The sequence below is a fragment of the Natrix helvetica genome (assembly GCF_964273705.1).
Source record: "Natrix helvetica genome assembly, chromosome: 1".
NCBI classification, from domain to species: Eukaryota; Metazoa; Chordata; class Lepidosauria; order Squamata; family Natricidae; genus Natrix; species Natrix helvetica.
In genome coordinates this window covers 120,101,045-120,123,365 of record NC_138548.1, presented here as the reverse complement: position 1 = coordinate 120,123,365, position 22,321 = coordinate 120,101,045, and the positions used below count along the sequence as shown (strand labels likewise).

Sequence of the window (22,321 nt, the reverse complement as noted above, 5' to 3'; positions counted from 1 at the left end):
AACTACTCTTAATTTTAGGAAACTTTCTCCAGTATTCAATGAACATTTAACTTTCCTGCATTTAGCAAAGAAGAAGTCAATCAACATACTTTCCAAAGCTTACATTTGTCTATATACAAAACAAGCCTTTTAAAAATGAACTGTATCAAATTCAGTTATTAAAAAACTCTAGTTTGAGAATATTCAGATTAAATTTATTTTCCATATTTTTAATTATAATATATATTTTAGTTTTTAAAACTAACCATTTTGTTTAAATGGAAATGTTGACAGCACTGTAATACCATTTTTTATATCAATACATGTAAAACACAATATAGGCATTTATTTTGACATGACAACATACCAAGGTAAATTCACCTAGAAATGTCCTCTAATTCCTGGCCAAATGAATACATGTGTGAAGTGACAATCTCAAAGGGGCTTTACCATATCTACCAATAAAACTTTGCATGCAGATTGGTCATATTGTCCAATAGATGGCATCCACTGATGTGCCCTAAGCTGCCCTAATTAGGAAATATTGGCAAGAATGGCTATGAATCACCCTAACCCTAACCAGACAAGGTCACTTTAAGCCATAAACTGTTGTTAGTTGAAGGTATAGAGATAATGAGGCCTTACAGGTCTTTATTCCCCCCCTTCCACAAATGTAGTTCCATGAAAGTAAATTAAAATCTGGACCAGTGTATTTTTAGTCTCCTCATTTTTTCACATTTACATCAGACTCAAGCCTACTGAGGAACAATGATGCTAGCTATTAAGTTTTAGGAAGCGCAAAAGTTACATAAATAATTTCTCAATGAAGACTTACTGAACATCTCAGAAAATTAGAATTCCCAGAGATCAAAATGGAGGAAAACAACGGCAGTCTTTCTAATTTCAATTATGAAAAGTTGATATGCCCTTACAAGACACCCCTTTGAGGTAGCTGACAAAATTCAGTCATGCTGCATATTTTATGAATGGGCTGCGCATGACTTTCAAAGCCTTTCAAGAACTGAATATTCCTGAAGACTTTAGTGGCTGGCAAATTTCACCCAAGATATGTTAAACAAAATTCTCATCAGCTTAGCTTGGAAACATACTTTTAACTGTGACATAGAAAAATACATTTATCTTTAGGTATGATGCTATGATTTTAGTGTTCATAAAATATATTTCAACATATTATAATCTGAATTGCAGAATTCTATATACACCAGAACAAGAAAGTGGAAGTTTTCCACTATTAAAATCAGTGTTCTACATACCAGTATGCAGTACATTGTCTGTAAAGCAATGTTTAGTTCATTTCTGACTTCATGGAAAGCTAGCCACATTTCTTCAATATATATAATCAGTCCTGAAATGTCCATATAAGACAGCAAGCAGCAACAGAATGTCTATATTAGACAGAGTGTGAAGAAAATTTATTACGTGACTCCTGGCACAAATTATTGCTTCCTTTGCTGGCTTTAAACCAGCTATACAACATGCAAGACAAGAGGTTGAATTAGCCTATGATTCTACTACTTGTCATGCTTTCGTTCTGAAATCTTTATGCTTTACCAGGATGTTTGTACTGATATTGCAAATAAAAGGCATTTTTCTACTATCTTCTAGGTCCAATGGGGCATTAGTTAAGTAAGAACCTCAATACAATCAAGAGCTGAAGTGATATCCCCAATAAGAGGATCTGTTTTCTAAGAAAGCAGAAATTATAATGGAGATTATTTCCATGAATACATAGTGAGAAATCTAGCAAACAGCAACCACATAGGCAGATGCTCTTGTTTTTATGAGATTAAAGTGGTTATGTTCCTCTTATTCATAATAATTATGTTCCTCTTATTCTCCAATCTATGGAGATATGTCAGTGAGGCTATTATCATCAGTAGAGTTTAATTTAGAACTGTTCCCCGCATTTTGCTGGCCCAAAGAAAAATATGTGAAGTGGGTTGGGCTGCTAGGAAGCTCTTGAAGAGAATCTAGATTAGAGCTGGCCGAAGAAGAAAATGTTTCAGCCAGAGGTTGCAAAGGAAGGTTGTGGGTGTTTGAACCCTGAAATAAGGCAGTTATGGAGTTTTTGAGGTTAGCTGGAGTGGATGGATTGGAAATATGAGCTGTAGGGGGAGATGTAGAAGGAGTGGTTCTGCTTGTTCTTGAATAAAGAGAGGACAGACTGGAATGAGTCATGGAGGACCCAGTTGATTTCCTAGGAGGATCCCCAAAGCTCTCTGGATTATTTAGAAGTGATACAGTGGACTCTGGCTTTATTTGAGGAATCGCAGAGTGGCCTAGCCAAGAAGGAGGGATGATACTTGATGGTTCATTGAGATGCAACCTAGTGGCCTCTCCTGGTCTGCTTTGGTGGAGTCCAACATTTCCTAGTGCAATTGGGTTCGTAAGTACAGTCTCCTGATCATTTGCATTACTTGCTTCAAGAGGATCATCTGGAGTAAGTGAGGCAATGTTAGGGGTAGAGCTGTCAGACATCAGAGCCATGGGACCTCTTTGAAGAGTTTGCAAGGGTCTCTCTGCTGCTCCATCTTCCAAGACAGGGTTGGCAAGTCTATTCTCCAGGGAAGCCAAATCATCTGATGTGGAAAAAAGCAAATTAGATTGAATATTAATTGACCTGAAGCATTGTGGCAGGTGTATTACTTATTACCTGTATTCTAGACTGTACAAATCTCAATCCATAGTGAACCTAGCTGTGCATGAGCATATACAAACATGTGCAAATACTGCCCCTTCCTGCTGGATCACAAAAGAGAACGCAATCACTTATGAACAAAGGACTTTTTCATACAGCTTGAACCGAGCATGATTGGGGGACCTAGAAAGTACATTGTAACACATTCTGCAGCTTTGAGTATGTTAAGAAACCTGCAGAATAGAGTAGAATAGAATAGAATAGAATAGAATAGAATAGAATAGAATAGAATAGAATAGAATAGAACTTTGTCACTTCAAATGCACACTAATCAGCTACATTAAAATAAAATTTCATTGCATTCAGCTTTCAAAAGCAACCATTATGCATATAGCCACATACACACACACATATATAAAACACAGGGAAACACCGCAGTGTAGTTTGGATGTATACATATACAAATAAAAAAGAATCCTGTGAGTTTACAAGATGGATGGTATAAGGAACAAAGCTGTTACAGAAGCTAGTAGTCCTGCTATAGATAGAGCAGCAGAATTAATAGAAGAACATGGAAGGCAGGCTTTTTCAGAATTTGTTCATCAGAATCCACCACAGACTCTCAAATATCCTATAATTGCAAATACAATGTCTCCTCTGTTCTGACCTCCATGACCATCCCAGACAATTGTGTTTTGCATGACAAACTTAATGCAGCTTCTGTAAACAGTTCTATGCATAGAATATTTTTATATTTCCTTAAAAGAGGTAATATAATTTCACACACTTTCTTCTGCTCCCAAATTGTTGCATCCTTCTTGTAGATCTGAGAGGATGGAACAAAGAGCAATAGATTCTTCAGACAGATGTGACAAAAATACTTACCCATAACTTCATTATTTTGGCAGTCCAGGCAGCAATGAGTCAGAGGACCAAAGGACTCTGGACAAGCTTTTGGACAAGTCTTCCTCTCACAGCTCACCTCCCCAAGCTGAAGGGAGAGAAAATAAAAGAAGTGTTCAAACCCAGCAAGAAATAACTGATTGCAGCAGGTAAATCCATTGCCTTCTGTCCTATAATATTTTTCTAGTATTTCTATTATTGCATGACATAATTGGGAGCTTGAATACAGTTTGCTCTCTTTGTGGTACATGACTGTGAATTCTGGGTCATCAAAAAGGCTGAACAAAGAAGAAATTATGCTTTTGAGATATCATGCTCAATATCATGGATTGTAATACTGGGAAAAGTAATACCAAACTGATTGCTGGAAGCACTAATAATGAAGCTGTTGTGTGTTGTGGGAAGACTTACAGTTATATTGTTCAAAGACAGGATCTCTGTTGTTTTTAGGACAAAAGCTTAGTGGGATTTCTACTGTTACTGATCACATTTGCTTTGTTCTTTTTCTTTGGGCCTACTATAGGTTCATTCAATTATTTGCTGTGTTTACTATGAATAAATGTTTGTTTAGAGACTCTGCAGTTTCTGCTACCTACCCTGTAGACTATTCAATAGAAATTAAAGCAATTGTATTGGATACATAATGGAAAAGCAAAAGTTATGAGAGGAAATACACACACACAGCTGGAAAAATCAGAGGTAATCAAGAAAGAGGCTGACAGGAGACAAGGTAACTGGTGGCATATGTAGGAGTTTATGAGAACTCAAAGAAGAAATGATTAACATATAATACTAAGGTGACCAATTGTCCTCCTTTAGGGAGGACAGTCCTTCTTTTGTCCTCCCTCGAAAAGTGTCCTCCTACATGTCCTCCTTTTCGATATTTGAAGACTAATCTGTTGCGCGTTATGTGACGTATTTGTATTTGACATGACAATTCGTCAAGGCTCGATATAGTGCGGTATAAGACGCAATTATGAGATGCATGCACTCCGCACGAGAGACCTTGAGAGAGAGTGCCGCGTGCAAGTGGCTTTCTTTACTTCTTACTGAAACACAACACGGCACATACGCACGCAGCAGACTCACGGCACATCGGCAATTGAATGATTCACGGTAATTATTTCTTTCTCAGTGAATATTCGATTTTACAGAGGTAAGTACAATTTATGTTTTATTAATTCATTATCTATTTAATAATTTCCAAATATGTATAATTTTATTTACAAGTTTATACAACCCTGTTGTTAACAGAAGTGTAAAATAATTTAAATTTAAATTTTAGTGAAGTTTATTCGCTTATGTTATTAAAGTTTCAGTTGCAATAATTAATTTTATTTATTCATAATGTGCTTGCATCGTTAATGTAGCTTTATATTTCATTTTTAATTTTAAATTTCATTTAGGGATGGAAAAATCAAAAAAGAGGAAATGCTATTTCAACAATCAATTGAAAAAGGAATTTCCATTCCTCATATCAAAGAAAGATGCTATTGTTTTCTGCAATATTTGCAGAGGAGAATTTTGTATTGCAGTTGGGGGCAGAGCAGCTGTAACGAAACACTTGTCCACCAACAAACATAAGCAATCATTAGATGTATCAGCTTCCAGTCATAAAATAACAGTTTTTTTAAAAAAAACTTCAAATTATTCTGAAGATGAAAAACAGTTAGTTGCAATGGAGGGAACATTTATATTTCATACCATAATTCACAATCAAAGTTTTTGTAGTATGGATTGTACAACTAAATTATTGAAAAAGTTTCACAATGCTAAATTTTCATGCGCCAGGACAAAATGCGAGGCTATTAAATCAGTATTTAAAAATTACTGTGATAAAATACTTACAGCAGACTTGAAAATTGCAGCATTTGCAATGGTTTTATCTGATGCATCAAATCATAATGAAACCAAATTGTATCCAATACTAGTAAGATATTTTAATGTTACCAAGGGGATTCAAGTAAAAATTTTAAATTTAGAATCCATTGAGGGTGAAACTGCTGAAATTTTGTCAAACCATCTATACAGAGTAATAAATGAAAACAATTTGAAATCCAAAGTTGTTGCACTAACAGCTGATAATACAAACACAAATTTTGGTGAGCGAAGACGCAAAGGGGTGAATAATGTCTATGTAAAATTACAAGATTTATTCCAAAAGAAAATACTAGGAATAGGTTGTAATGCACATATTTTGTCAAATGCAATCAACACGGCGTCATGTACCATGCCAATTGATGTAGAAGTAATAATAATTACAATTTATTTGTATTTTAGCCGTTTTACTGTTCGTGTGGCTACTTTAAAACAATTTTGTGAAGAAGTGAATGTTGAATACAAAAAACTTTTAGGATATTCAAAAGTTAGATGGCTTGCTCTAACACCTGCTGTAGAGCGTGTTCTACAATTATTTGAGCCTCTCCATTCATATTTTTTAAGTTTAGACAAATGTCCTAAAATCCTGGAATCATTTTTCAATAATGAAATATCTGAGATATTAATGTATTTTGTACATAATCAAGCTTATATTTTTCACAAAACGATTCAAAAGATTGAAGGTGAACACATTTCAGCTACAGAAGTTAGTCTTATTTTGAATGACTTTATCCTTCAATATAAATCTTGATTTGAAGATAAATTTCTTCCTTTAATTATAAAAAGAAAATTGTCAGACTTAGAGGAATCAAATCTGGGCATAATGGAAAAGTTTATCAAAGAAGTACAGAATTTTTACCAAACACATTTTCAATATATCGAAGAATGGTCTAAAACAAACATCATGGGAAATAACAGTTTTCAATGGTGTTTTTTGACTTCATCGCAAGTATATTGGACAGATATTGAATCTTGTGTTGAGTTTTTATCTAAAGAAATGCCAGACATTAAAAAAGACGACAATTGTCTCTTTGAAGAAATTAGAAGACTGAATGTACATTTAAATTCTGAAAAATTAATACAATGGGAAAATCAACACGTTGAAATTGATAAAAGATGGGTGGATATTTTCAGCCATTTCAAAAATGAACATATTCCATGTGAAAATTTATATATTTGTTCAATTTACGTTGTGCTGCCGTGGAACTAATGCAGCAGTTGAAAGAGTTTTTTCAATTGCCAATGATTTTTGGAAAAGTGAGAAATCGAGATTGAATGTTAATACTCTAGCTGCAGCACTTGCCGTAAAATTCAATATGAAGGATATTTCTTGTTCAGATATTTCCAATATATTGTTAGAAGATGATACATTGACAAAAAAATATTAATTCAATAGAAAAGTACTCATTTAAATAATAATTAACAGGCATGTAAGCATAATTACAATATAAAATGTTACAAATGTTTTTATTATGCATATATCATATTTTAGTGTATTATTGTTGCAATGAATAAAATATTTCTTTTATTTACGATATATTTTTTCCAATTTATTTGTCCTCCTTTTCATTGTAAAAAAGTTGGTCACCTTAATAATACTGTCAGATTATCAACCACATCTTAGCTGAGGCCTATTTAAGATTTCAAAGGAAACAACAGAGGTAAATGAATGAAGTCTCTCTTCTCCAAAACCTTTACATCTCACCTGGCAGGTACAATAAACACAGGGTTCATCTTCAGGAACAAAGTTGTGTCCATTGATTACTTTTCTTCCCCTGTAATTGCAGTCTACAGAAAAAGAATGCATAAGATATTCAGATCCCACAGTGAACATACTATCTACAGACCTGTTTTAAATAAATTGCACTGGATGAAAATATGAAACCCACAAATTATGCAACACTCTTCATCAGTACACAGAAAACAAAACTTGTGATATAGTTTTGTAAAAGAACAACACACTAAAAAAAAAGAATTGCAGTACTTTGCTCACTTTTTAAAAATATGTTTTCCCCAAAATTGGCTTGCTTACTTCTGGACTGGCCCAAAATTTCGATTCCTGCGCCATTCCAACAAAAATTGGTTTAAAAGCATTATTCTGGCTTTTTAGTGCCTTTTACTAGTAAAAAAGAAGGGGTATTTCTATTAAATTTTCTCCTGCAACTTATGTACATTGGGGAGAAGCCGGATGCCACAATGCTAAAATAAGGTCATTTATTTTCTCCATCATGTTTCTGTATTTTCATCTTAGTAGGAAAAACTATAATCAATAATTGTGTTTCAAATGCAAACCAAGACACAAATTCTCCTGAAAAGCAATCGCAAAAAGCGCAATTAGTGGTATATATATTACATTTGGAATAGTCTTTTAGAAAAGCCACATTGCTGTGATGCTTACCGTGACAAATTGGACAGCACTCGCCTTCTGGATGGAAAGGGTAGGTACAGGATACGACGCAGTCCACAGGAGAACAGGCTACAGAGCCCAGCTATAAGGTCCATGCACAGACATACATAGAGTTGTACATGTATACACACATGCAGAAAAATATGCACACACACATGAATCTATATCAATGGCAAAGCAATATTATTATACTGCAATTTAAAATCTTCATCTCCTAACACATTTTTTTAGATTTTCTCCCCTCCCTTATTTCTATTTCTTTCCCTTCCCCTCCTCCCAATAGCTCCTTAGTAATAGTTGTAGTCAGGGGTATACTTTTTGTAGTATTACAAAATAATGTTACACAAAAATATCAAGATGACTTGTTTCAAGAGTCAGGAAAATTCAAGAGAGTTGTGTTAAGTATAGGAGAAAAGTGCAAATGGAACATTATGAGCAATTTTCAAATTATTCCTTCTTGGGTTGACTCAAGTCCTATTATTTCAGTAAGAAACATCATGGGGTTAATTCTCCCTTTTTTAGTCTTATCCAATTTTGACTGTCCCTACTCTCTTGGGATACCCTGGGATGTTATTCAGAGGTGGGCTGCACTTGCGTTCACAAGCGGTTCGCTGGTTGTGAGTGAGCACACGTTCCTTTGGGAGTTCAAAGCCCACCACTGACGTTATTACATGAAATCATGTAAAACCCCATGCATAGAAGCATGACATAATTTACATTTCCATCTCTCTGAAAGGTTATGGGAGAGTGGAGTAGATATGCTATTCTGATTCCTTCTTGGGAAGTGGACTCTTAATCAAAGAATGTGATGGACTGTTTGTTTGTTTAGAAAATGTATGTAGACATCTACTCGCTCACGACTCTTGCTTACTCACAATTACCAGGGTTTCACATTTTTTCAGCCTGGGGTAAGAGAAGTAAAGGACTTACCAAACAAATGCAACTTAGACATGGGTCCAAGACAGAGGGGAAGGTTTGATTGTTATAGAAGATCTTCCCTGCATAGGTGCAACCTTTTATTTTGAAAGAGAAAAAATATTTACTTGGTCAGCTTGAACCAGGTGGCCTATATAAAAGATTTCAAGAAAGCATAAGACAGGTAGACATCATATGGATGATGCTTGTTTGGGGTAGGGGGACAAAATAATTGCCTTTTGATGAAAATCTTAGGGAATGTTTATCTGAAAGTACTCAAGTGTAACATAGACAGTAAACTGCTGCTGGTAAGTATTTATTGAAAAAAATCTACTACAAAAAGCAATAGTTTAGAAATTATTTGCTCGGCTTACGATGCCTTTGCATACTGTCTTCTCATAATGAGTACCAGGATACATTTTTAATGTATTTTTTATTTTTATTTTTTAAAAAAACAGGAATGTTCACTTGAGATAGGTTTCTCACATTTATACATGAACAGAACAATATTCTGTCTACTTTAAAAGTAAAAGGCAGAGGCAAGAGGCAGAACTAAACAGTATGTCCGCTGTCTGCATTTCCTGTACAATTTTGATATAAAATCTTTAAAATTATGTATGCATTGGTTTTCAAAACAGCTGTATTCATGTTCCTTACAATGCGGATGGTCAAAGGAAATATTTGGTTTCCCTGAGAAGAAAACAGCTTTCTGAAAAGATTTTACCTGCTGAGCAATCTGGACAGTACTGTCCAGGGATTCGGATTGGATGAGGACACATCTCCAAGCAATCTGTCCTCCTACAGCTCACTGAACCATCTGCCTGTAACAGAAAAGAATTTCACAGAAACCCACAGCACAAATTGCTGGTCTGTTGTAGGCAGACAGACGCTCCATTGCCTCCATCCCTTCTATTAGGTTCTAGAGGTCTTCTGTTAATTTACCCCCTGAAGAAGTGTGGGGAAAGACGAGGCTAGAAGCTCTGAGGAACGTCCAACACAATTTTATTTAAAGTAACAGCAACAAGCAATACAGTAGAGAGAGTCAGCGTTCCTCTGTCTGACAGCTATTTATATGAAGAGCTGTCAGACGGAGAGACCAATCAGGGAAGCAGAACAGCCCGCCTTCAGCCAAGCCGCGCCTGATTGGCTAAGGCGCGGCATAGCTGTTGCTAGCTGGCAACAGAGGGAATCCCCGGTCGTATGTCGGGGAGGAAAGGAATATAGCACTCCTTCCCCCTTAGCGAGGACGCATGCGTGACAGCGGAGCATGCGTAGTCGCTAAGATAGGCAGGGCGGCGTCGGATACGCCCAGAACGCCTCAGAACTGGGCAGACCGTCGGAGGAGGAGGTGGTGTCCGTGGGAGCTCCTCCCTGAAGGGAGTGGAGCTCCGGGCGCCATCTTGAAGGCCTATCTCGGACAGAGGCGGAGGCGGAGACTCAGGAGCTGATAGGCAGGGCCGGGGTGGCGCGACCGCTGGCGGGCTTGAGTCAGGGAATTTTGAATGACTATTAGGGAAAGGCTGGCCTGATTGAGGGAAGGCCAAGGCGGGGTGCAATGTTGGAACTGGTAGCCCAACGGGGGCTGGAACGCTGGAAGGCTGTGGAAGGCGGAAGGCGCCAGGCCCAGTTGCTGTTGGTACGTCTTGCGGCGTCAACCCCAGGGCCTGCGGTGGAATGGCAGAGGCCGACCCTGCAGGGTTGTTGTGTGGATCCGAAGGTTGGCGACGCCTTAACTGATCCACATGGCGGCGCCAGTCTGCACCGTCGGCGGTCCAGACCCTGTAAGAGCAGGGGCCGGTTACAGAAGTGACGGTGGCAGGCACCCACTTAAGATCCCCTGAGAAGGCCCAGGAATGAACGGGGAGGGGGTCCCAGGTTGCTCGGCTGTGCCTCAGAATAGGTTGGGTGCAACCTATCTAAGGTGGTCCGCAGGCGCCGGCCCATCAGCAGCTCAGCAGGGGTTTTTCCTGATAGTGGGCACGGGGTGGAATGCTGAACCAGGAGGTAAGCAGCCACCCTCGTGGGCCAGTCGCCCTTGTCCATTCGTCCAAGGGTGTCCTTGGCCGAGCGGACAGCGCGTTCCGCCCGGCCGTTGCTGGCCGGATGATAGGGGGCGACTGGGGCGTGCCGGATGCCCTGGGATGCCAGAAATTCCTGGAACGTGGTGGACGCAAACTGGGGCCCATTGTCCGACACAACGACGTCTGGCAAGCCGTGGGTGGCAAACAGGCACGTTAATGCTCGGACAGTGGCCTCGGCTGTGGTGGAGGTCATGAGAATGAGCTCCACCCAGCGCAAGTAAGCATCCACCACGACCAGGAAAACCTGGCCTCGGAAAGGCCCAGCGTAATCCAGGTGGAGGCGTGACCATGGGCCGCGAGGAATCTCCCACTCCCGCGGCGGGGCCGCCGGAGGCGCTAGACGGGAGACCTGGCAGGTCGAGCACCTGGCTACCCAGGTAGCTATCTCGTCGTCCAGACGGGGCCACCAAACATAGCTGCGCGCCAACGCCTTCATGCGCGCTATGCCAGGGTGGCCCTCATGGAGGCGAGACAGCACCTGTTCGCGCAGGGTGGGTGGGATGATCACCCTGTCCCCCCACAGGAGGCACCCACTGTGGAGGGACAGCTCTAGCTGCCTGGCCTTGTAGGGGTGGTGGTCGTCTGACACCGGCCCCCCAGGCCATCCCCGTAAAACCCAGGTCATCACCTGGGAGAGGGTGGGGTCGGCCAGAGACGCTGCCGCCACATCGCCCGCAGAGAGCGGCAAGGCGAGGTCTGCAATGGCCAAAACAGACAGGCAAGGCACTGTCTGCGGGTCGGAGACGGGCAAGGGGCAGTGGCTGAGGGCATCAGCGTGCCCCAGCTGCTTGCCAGGGCGGTAGACCAGGGCATACGAGTATGCCGCTAGGAACTCCACCCAGCGCGTCATCCGGGGTGACAGGATGGGAGGGGTCGGACGGTCACCGGCCAGAAGCCCAAGGAGTGGCTTGTGGTCAGTGAAGAGCGTGAAATGCCATCCGTAGAGGTACTCGTGGAACTTTTTAACCCCGGACGCGGCAGCCAGAGCCTCCTTGTCGATCTGGCTGTAGTTTCTCTCCGCTGGAGAGAGTGTCCGGGAATAAAAAGCTATGGGGGCTTCCGAGCCGTTGGGGAGGACATGGCTCAGGACAGCCCCCAAACCCATGGGAGAGGCGTCACACGCTAGAGTCAGGGGCATCCTGTCACTATATTGGACTAGGACTGCCTCTGACGTCAGCATGTCTTTGACAGCCGCGAACGCATGCGCTTCGCGGCTGCCCCAGCGCCAGGCCGCAGATCGGTCGAGCAACTGATGCAGCTCGGCTAGTGACGCCTTGTGTGGCAAAAATGGCGCGTAGAAATTTAAAAGCCCTAAGAACGACTGCAGCTCCGCCTTAGAGGTGGGGGTGGGGGCGTTCTTAATGGCTGTGACTTTAGCAGGGGTGGGGTGGATTCCGTGGGCGTCTATGGAGAAGCCTAGGAAGTCCACCTTAGGCACAGCAAATGAGCATTTGCTGCGCTTTAATTTGAGACCCGCGCCCCTAAAACGGTCGAGGACCTTCCCCAGTACTTCGAGGAGTCCTGAGCGGCTGGATGCAGCGATCAGGACATCGTCGAAATAGGGTACAACGCCAGGGAGCCCATGGAGCAATTGCTCCATGAGGCTCTGGAAGATCCCCGGGGCCACGGAAACGCCGAATTGGAGGCGCCAGCAATGGAAAGCCCCTCGGTGGGTGACGATAGTCTGCGCAGCCGCCGCTTCGTCATCCACCGGGAGCTGCTGGTAGACCTGCGCCATATCCAGTTTCGCGAAAATACAGCCCTGCCCCAGGGAGTGGAGCAGGTGCTGTACGACAGGGACTGGATAGGGGTTTGCCTGAAGGGCCAAATTGATGGTGGATTTAAAATCGGCGCAGAGGCGTATGGAGCCGTCGGCCTTCACGGGGACCACTATTGGGGTTTCCCAACGTGAGTAGTCAACAGGCTCCAACACGCCCTGCGCCAGCAAACGGTCAATCTCCTCATCAACTTTGGCCCTTAAGGCAAAAGGCACCCTGCGGGCCTTCAGCCTAATGGGAGCAACCTGGGGATCTAAGTTAAGAGAGATGGGGGTGCCTTTGTACAGCCCCAGCTGGCCATCAAAGACGTCCGCGTAGGCGGAGATGACAGCAGCTACGTCAGGGGCGTGTCTGAGATGGAGTGCACCCCCTGCACTGAGAGACCAAGGGCGGGGAACCAATCCAGCCCCAGCAATGCGGGGAGGGGCTTCTCGACTACTAGGACTGGCAGGCAACCCGAAAACCCCCCGTATTCAACCCTAACAGTATAGCAGCCCAGGGTTGGGATAAGTGACCCCTGATAGTCCCTTAGGGCCATGAGGCTGGCAGTCAATTGGCGTTTAAGGACGCCGGGGCAAAGTTTGTTAAAGTCAGCCCAGGCAATTATGGAGCGGGACGAGCCGGAGTACACCTCCATCACGCAAGGCGCGCCCTCAATGAGGACTGACGCCTTGATTCTGTCCGCACCTGCGGAGGCCTGGTAGATCGCCTCAGCAGGGGCGGCTGCTGGGCCTGGCTCCACGGCGTAGCAGCTGGCTCTCGTGCGCGGCTGGCGGCGGGGCTGCTGCGGTCCTGCTGTCATCTGCTGGCCCGTGGCTCCTTGGGGTGGTGGTGGAGGCAGCACAGCCCGGCAAACTTGGGCCAGGTGCCCTTTTTTTGAACACCGACGGCAGATGGATGCCCGGAATGGGCAGGCAGCCCGGTCGTGGCTGCCGCCGCAGCCTAGGCAGGCTGTCATAGTCCGGCTCGCAGGTCGCGGATTGCGGCGTCTCTGCCACTCCGCCAGACGGGCCACTAGCTCTTCCTCTTCTTCGGCCGGGCTGGGTAACGGCGCCAGCTGATCTATGAGGCAAGTGCGTGCTGGAAGAGACGGTAACTGGTGGCGGTCCATTTCAGCGGTGGATTGCTCGGACAGCTCCACCGCCCGTGCCTCAGCGACCGCCTCGGCCAGGGTGATTTCTGGCCGAGCCAGGAGACGCCTCTTCAGCCGGAGGTCCTTGACTCCGCTGACAAATTGCTCCACCAGGTTGTCCTCCAAGTCCAGGAACTCGCAGGGTATGGCCGTGGTCCGCAAGGACTGGAGGAACTGGCTGACGTCTTCGTGCGGCTTCTGAATGCACTGGCGGAATGCGTAACGCCGGGCAATTTTTGACGGGATCGGGGCGTAATGCCCCTTCAGCTTGGCCATTAGCGTATCCCAGTCGAGATTGTGGACTGGTAAAGGGGCTGCCAACGCCCGGGCGGTGTTGAACATCGGGGTTCCGCAGCTACTGAGGAAGAAACTGCATTTCTCCTCCATCGGGATACCCCGCTTTCCGTTGGCTCGCAGGAAGCACTCGAAGCGCTCCAAAAACCCAGTCCATCCTTCTCCGTCGGTTCCGAAGGGAGCGAACGGAGGAAGCGAAGACATAGCGGCTTGAAGTTGTGCGGCTCGGGGAGCTAAACTCAAGCGGCTGTGCGAAGAGGTCGGGTTCCGTCAGGTTCGTCGCCTCAGGGAGATCCCATCCTCGTCGCCAGTGAAGAAGTGTGGGGAAAGACGAGGCTAGAAGCTCTGAGGAACGTCCAACACAATTTTATTTAAAGTAACAGCAACAAGCAATACAGTAGAGAGAGTCAGCATTCCTCTGTCTGACAGCTATTTATATGAAGAGCTGTCAGACAGAGAGACCAATCAGGGAAGCAGAACAGCCCGCCTTCAGCCAAGCCGCGCCTGATTGGCTAAGGCGCGGCATAGCTGTTGCTAGCTGGCAACAGAGGGAATCCCCGGTCGTATGTCGGGGAGGAAAGGAATATAGCACCCCCCAATGGTGAATGTTAGATGGTATCATCTTGGGAGAGTTGATTACAACCTTAGCATTCATATCCTAGACTAGAGCCTCACTGGTGTTCTGCCTGCACTCTGCAATCAGGATTAGCCCAGAGATGGCTAGTTTGAGGCATCAGTGTAATAACAGAGAAGGTGTCATCACTTCTATCCAGTGGTGGGATTCAAATAATTTAACAACCGGTTCTCTGCCCTAATGATTTCTTCCAACAACCAGTTCCCAAACTGTTCAGAAAGTTAACAACCAGTAAGTGGTGTGAACTGGCTGAATCCCACCATTGCAGAGTGCAAAAACTTTTTTTTTCCCTTTTGAAAAGCTCTTTAACTGATTGATGAGAATTTCATTGATCAAGTGCTGTACCAGCAGAAACAAAGTATTAGGTGATGCAGATTGTTAGCCATTTCCTTCTCCAGTACATGGATAAATACACCTGGAAACATTTACCGTATTTTTGGAGTATAAGATGCACCTTTTTTCCTCAAAAAAGAGGCTGAAAATCTGGGTGCGTCTTATACATTAAATACAGCATTTTTTGCCTCCTGAAGCCCCGCCCCTTCACCAAAATGGCCGTGCATACCCTTATGGAGACTTTCAAAGAGCTCCTAGGGGCTGGGGAGGGCAGAAATGAGCAAAAAATGGGCGTTATTTTTGCACATACAGACCCAGTCCTCAGTAGCACTCTATAAGCCTCCATAAGGCTATGCATGCAATTTTTTTGACAAAACAAAAAAGAGCAATAGACTAATGCTTTTTTTAAAAAAGTGGGTGTTAGATATCCACAGAAACTGCTGTGGTTTCCACCCCAGTCCTCTGTTTAGGCGGGAACAGAGGTTCAATCTGATTTGTTGAGAGGTCTGACAGCTCCCTAAAAAAGGAGAGCTGTCAGACCTAACAGTTGCTGGATTGTACATACTTGTCTGTTGAATAAAGAGCTGTTTTTGCCTTGAACCTGAGTCTGTCCTTTCACTGCCCTATCTAACACTGGCAACGAAGGTGGGATTGAGAGGCAGATAAGGCGAAGAACGAACAACCAGGAAATCCAGCAAGTGAATCCAGCCCGGAGCATTGGCGCGGCATCAAGCAGCCATTTTAAAGCGGCAAATTCAAACTGCACAGAACAAAATGGCCATGCATGCTCCGCCAACTCCGTATGACCCAGTGGTCGAACACTAGGAATCCTACATGCTGAGGTTCGAATGCTTCCTCGAGGCAAACGACCTCATGGGGGTTCTGGACTCCCGAAAAAAGAACCTGTTCCTGGGCTATTGTGGCCGAGAGGTTTTCGAGACGGCCAAAGACCTATCAGAGCCAACTCGAAAAACAGCAACATATTGTGACTTCCGTGACCTGGACGACCAAATCTTGGACCGTCAGATCTGTGGAGTGTGGGACATTCATCTGAAGAAACACCTGCTGGCTAAATCCAACATGTCTCTGCAGATCGCACTTGATGAGGCCAGAGCATCAGAGTCAGCCGACAGGTCCACGGAAGCCCTGCAGCGCCAACACATCGCACCTCAATCCGTCCTTAAATAGGTGCGCATCCACCACGAGGCTGCAGACCAGGAAACCGATGACAGCGAGTGCGATGACAGCTACCGCATGCGCAGTAGCCGCATCAAGCCGGCATGAAGATTTGACTCCCATTTGCCGCCCTGCGCAAGCTGTGGCGGGAACCATGCCCGGTCTACCTGCAGATTCCGGGACGCAATCTGCCAGCGTTGCGATAAAAAAGGGCACATCACAAAAGTGTGCCGGAGCGAAGTCCCTGCCACCACTTGGCAGCCAAACGCATATCGCCAACAGAGGCACAACCCAGGGGTCTGGCAAAAAAACCAAGGGCGCCCAGAGAGAGAACCCAGGGAGAGAGCCCAGAGAGGGTACATCCAGAGAGAGTACACACAGAGAGATAACCTATCAGATCACGATAGGGCAAGTCCGCACAAAGCGGTCCAAAAAGCTGAAGCTCATCGAGGACGCTCCCTGTGAGCTTGAAGTCGACACTGGATCATCACTCATGATCAGTTCCTGATCGACCTTAAAACAGACTGTCCCAAGCCTCAAGAAGTGGCAGCTTCACACGCCAGACATCATGCTGCGCGATTACAAAGAAAACCGAGTCCCCATCATGGATCAGGGCACCTTCCAAGTCCAGTTCAAGGGCATCACCACCAACTTCCCATGATCGTGGCCAGAGCACCACTGCAGAGCCTCCTGGGGCTAGACTGGTTCGAAGCTCTGGGCTTGGAAGTCACCGGCATCAACACCATCGCAAACAGCAGCGCCGAGGCAATTTTAAGGAGTTTGAGGACGTTTTCAGCTCCGGCCTCAGTAAGTATGTGGGGACGCCAATATCATTTAATTTGGACCCCAATGTCACGCCTATCAGGCTTAAGCCCAGGAGAGTGCCTTTTGCCCTCTGCCCTAAAATTGATAGGGAAATTGACAAACTGGTGAGCCAGGGGATCCTAGAACGAGTCGACCATGCTCGCTGGGAGACCCCTATAGTGACCCTGGTCAAGCCGGATTGGTCAGTCCACATCTGCGTGGACTATAAATGTACAATTAATAACACGCTGCAACAAAGCGCCTACCCTGTGCCCATTGTACAGCACCTACTACATTCGCTAGGGCCAGGAAATTTTTTTGCGAAATTAGATATGGCGCAGGCATACCAGCAGTTGCCTGTAGATGACACCACAGCATAGGCCCAAACCATTGTGACGCACAGGGGTGCATTCAAATGCCACCACCTGCAATTTGGAGTTAGTATTGCCCCTGGACTGTTCCAAAGCATCATGGAACGGCTTTTGCAGGGGATACCAGGAGTCATCCCCTATTTCGACGACATCTTGATATCGGCTGCAAATGAGGTGCAAATTTTTAAACGTGTTAGGGCTGTTTTGACCAAAATTCAGGAAAAAGGCCTCCGCCTCAAAAAAGAAAAATGTAAAATTAATGTGCCCAGAGTAGAATTCCTAGAGTACATGATTGATGGTTCTGGGATCCACCCAACATCCCAAAAAATAAAAGCAATCCAGGACGCCCCTACACCTCGCAATCAGACCGAGTTGCAAGCTTTCCTCGGGCTCCTTAACTTCTACAGCATCTTTCTCAGGCAGAAAGCAACTGTCGCTGAGCCCTTGCATCGACTACTAGCCAAAAATGCCAAATGGACCTGGGGATGAGTTGAGGCCACTGCATTCGCCGGAGTAAAATGCCTGCTCACAGCCGACTCCTTGCTGGTCCAGTATAGCCAAACCCTGCCGCTGGTTTTGACGTGTGACGCTTCACCTTTCGGTGTTGGCGCCGTCCTCAGCCACTGCATGCCCAATGGCGCTGCAGCCCCTATCACCTTCCACTTGAGAACCTTGTCTCCCGCTGAATGGAACTATAGCCAACTGGACAGGGAAGCTTTGGCTGCTGTAGCAGGAGTCAAGCGCTTCCACAAGTACCTCTACGGCTGCGATTTCAAACTTGTGATTCGGAACTTTAGCATAAGGGATTCAGTATACGCCCACAACTATGCAGGGGGGGGACTCTGTGGATTCCTGTTATAGGGATTGGCATCACTGGACCTCGCTCTTACTTACTAGAGCTGGAGGATGGTAGAAATTGGAGGAGGCACATTGACCAACTCCGTGGTCGCCTCTCCCACTCCAATCTTAGAGCACCAGATGAAACTCTGGCACCAAACGACCAAGGCCCTACCCAAAAGGAGCAAACATTCACTCCATCCACAGACTTCTCAATCCCGAAAGATCCGGCAGATTTACCTGAGTTTGTTGCAAGCCCACAGTGAGCCCCGAGTGAACAAACTCAAAGGACTCCAGCCGCGACCTGGGGTAAGTTCCAGCAGCTTCCACCAAGAGGAGCTGAAGAGCACACAGCTCCATCTGACCTGCTCAAAGAACCAGTTCAAAATGAACTGCGCAGGTCTGCCAGGGTAAAGCAAAGACCCGCCTAGCTAAAAGACTACGTCACTAATTGGAACACTCCAACTAAGAGGGGAGTGGTGTTAGATATCCACACAAGCTGCTGTGGTTTCCACTCCAGTCCTCTGTTTAGGCGGGAACAGAGGTTCAATCTGATTGGTTGAGAGGTCTGACAGCTCCCTATAAAAGGAGGGCTGTCAGACCTAACAGTTGCTGGATTGTACATACTTGTCTGTTGAATAAAGAGCTGTTGTTGCCTTGAACCTGAGTCTGTCCTTTCACTGCCCTATCTAACAGTGGGTTAATACTAGTCCAGTGCTATGTGAGGGGTCTTTGGTGCTCTCTGAGCTTGCTTGTTTTCTTGCAGATATTTCATTAGCACTGATGATGTTACCTAGTTTGGGTAATGAAATATCTGCAAGAAAAAAAAGCAAGCTCAGAGAGCACCAAGGACCCCACATGTCGCTCTAAGCTACAAATATTTTCCTTTATTAGTACCAGGGCTATGCAGAAGATCAATTTCAGCCAGGAAGCAATGGACTCTGAGAGCTGTGAATTCCTGGTTCTGTCAATAGTGGATGGTAATTGTTTTTTCCCACTGACAGGAGCACTTGGTGTGAGGAGAAATTAAGCCAAGTGATTTCCTTTCACTTTCCTTAACTTGTACAGCAGTAAAATGGCAGCCTCATTATTGAAGCAGACTATGGATTGTCAAAGAAGGCAACACAATATACACCAGCATACTTTTTTGCCCAACCAAGATACTGGAGGACTGCATTTGATATAATTATCTGACTCTGCCAATGTGTCCTAGAATGCACAGGCAAACACAACTGGAGTTTGAGCAACATTCCTTAAAGTATCCACCTGAGTCTTCGCAGAGGAATGTTAAGAGCTATTATAGCAAAGACAGCATAAAAATCTGATGATGATGATAGTAAAATATCATGCGATAGAAGACTGGAAGGTTAAAACTAAGTGAAATAGAGCAGGTTATCATTCACCTGGCAGATGCATAACTCACAGGGATCACCCGGCGACCAGAGTTGTCCCACTGGAAATTCAATTCCATTGTCATCGATAAAGCAACCTGGTCCAGAAAAGAGAAACGATGAAAAGAAACATCCCAGAAAAGATAAAAGGCTCTCTATTACCAGCATGCTTGCTAGGAGAAAAATTATCAGCAATTTACATCAAAATGTCCATCTTGTAAAAGAGAATCAAGACCTGCATGGATGGGTAGTTTGATACTTGGTTTGATGTATGATCTGGGTTCTAAACCACGAAGCAAGTAATGCAGTGTAAAAAAAATCGCTAGAACTCCTAAAGAGGCTTCTAGGGATTATGAACCAATGTTTTTCTACTTGCCTTCTTTTATACTGGCTCTGGTTGAGCCAGAGCTATAAAGGACTCTTCCTGAGGCAGGACCACTTCTGAATGGCTGATTCCAAAGAATGCTTTCCTTAGGGAGATCAGAAGCCAAGATTATATGGTCTACTAATTTTATTTTGACTTTATATTTGCAAATGCATTGATGCTTGTTTGCTGTGTGTATCTTATCATTTTGTGCAGGTATTGAATGCATGGGTGTGGATGTTGGTGATGCTACTCTGTCCTTAAGGGAGGAGAAAGAGAATAGGATGCTCTTGTTAAAGCAATTTTGGACCATACATATCTGTATTTTTTTTGGAGGGGAGGGAAATTTGGCATCTTTGATAAAAAGTTGAAAATCAGTGACCAAAGATATGGCTACATTATAAAATCATGTGGGTCTGAAACTACATGTTAAATTGTATAATAATTTGTACTACAAAGTAAAATAGAGGAGGAGGAGGAGGAGGAGGAGGAGGAGGAGGAGGAGGAGGAGGAGGAGGAGGAGGAGGAGGAGGAGGAGGAGGAGGAGGAGGAGGAGGAATAATTCCATCTCTTAATTCAACCCTACTTTCTGGGATATTGGTCAAAAAACAGATGCCCATCAAAAAATTCACAAGTTTCAATACAATGTTGCTAGATGGCTCCTAGCAAAAGCAACAGTCATTAGATTTATTTTCATCTAAAATATTAGCAAGTATTAATTATATGTCCTCAAAGAAATACCAGCCCCAATTCCGAGGCTCACCAGGCAGACACAGATTGTGCAGTTCTCCTCAGAGAGAGAGAATACGTCCCCTTCAACTCTGGACATCCCATAATAGAAACAGCCTGTAAGAAACAGGAATGAGAAGATTCTTCTCTGAAGGGACAAGAAGTAAAGGAAATAGGCCCCATTACACTTTCTCTTAACTGGAAAAATTTCAGTGCTCAGCATGTGGATATTTTCAAAAACTTGTTGGATGCTTATACATGTAACAATATCATCATTTGCAAATCACAGATAATTCAAGGTACCTCTTGGCTGTTAAACACAGTTAAAAGCTCTATTTCAGTTATGTCCAACATGCAAAGCTACGTATATATTACACTATACGCTCCTATTAGGCCCAACAGTCTTAAAGAAGGCCACCAAGTTGGGAAATGTTGCTCCTTCTGCTGTGTTCATTCCTTTTCTGAAAACTTTACAGCTATTTTTTTTAAGGTTAAAGTAAGTCTAGGTTAAGGAATATATGTAGGTACCAGGTAAAGACCTGTGATACTGCACAAGGTGTCCATAATGATTGAGTGCTATAGTAGCATTGTGGTTGGATTTAGTTCAGCTCAGTTCACCCTTAGCCATAGAAATTAACTAGTGTCTTTAGGATGGTTACTGTTTCAGCTCAACCTGCCTCACAGGATTCTTTTGGTGGGGGAAAATAGATGAAGGGATTGCTATGAACGCTGCCTTGAGCTCCTGAAGAAAAGATGGGATATCAGTCTAATTAAGAAACAAATTCACTACATTAAAAATGGCTGAAATTGCCAAACCTTACAAGGTTCAAACAATGTTAGAATCAACAGACGATATTACTGAAATCTTATAAGACCTGAAAATCTCATGAGATTTTGACCAGTTAAACTTTTTAATTTTAAAATTGGTGGGACAGTGCCAATATTTTAAGCTTTCAATTAAAAGTGGTCTAAAAAAACTATCCTACAGTTTGCTAACTATATACAGAATGTTGCATAGCTGGATACCTGGAGTCAAACTCAACTCACACGAGCATTTACCTTTTACACAAAATGTCAGGTTGCACAAGACATGGCACCTGTTGAATAAAGATGCAGCTGCCTAGTTTTCAGATGCTCCAGTGAGCATCTGAAAACTATTAACATTTATTAACAAAAATGTTAATTAAAATAGGAATGGAGACTTACTGTCAAGTTTCAGAAATTAGGGACTGCTTCTGATCAGTTGTGGGGGAAGGGGGTATGTGGTGAAAATCCTCCATGGCTAGAATAAGGGAAGGCCCACATGAACCAATCTGATACATGCATTGATCTAGTGGTTACTTCTCTCACCTGTGCAGGCAGGACAGCATTCTCCCTGGGCTGGGGGAATTGGGTGAGAGCAGGAAACTTCAAATGTCATTGTTTGACAAAACACTTGTCTACCCTGAAATAAGACAATACAGACAGTACCAATGTAACACTTGAAGTTGGAGAGTAAGATAAGAACTCAAAATATGTAGTAGAAGTAGATAAAGTAGAAGAATGTGGGTTGGACAGCATCACCACCAGATGGATTCGTAACTGGCTGACGAACCGCACTCAACGTGTAGTCCTCAATGGAACTACATCTACATGGAGGGAGGTATGCAGTGGAGT

The 22,321-nt window shown here is 44.0% G+C and overlaps 1 protein-coding gene across 1 annotated transcript; it reads right to left on the bottom strand.

Moving 5' to 3' along the window:
• Positions 1–718: 718 nt before the first annotated feature.
• LOC309389511 (von Willebrand factor C and EGF domain-containing protein-like) lies at positions 719–22,085 on the bottom strand (the record flags this gene model as incomplete). The annotated part of the gene is made up of 8 exons (XM_081947990.1): positions 719–2,579; positions 3,524–3,629; positions 7,125–7,207; positions 7,818–7,908; positions 8,757–8,839; positions 9,466–9,562; positions 19,585–19,670; positions 22,016–22,085. The coding sequence occupies 8 exons, from the start codon at positions 22,083–22,085 to the stop codon at positions 1,843–1,845; spliced, it is 1,353 nt and encodes a 450-aa protein (XP_081804116.1). The 3' UTR covers positions 719–1,842.
• Between the last annotated feature and the right edge of the window lie 236 nt (positions 22,086–22,321).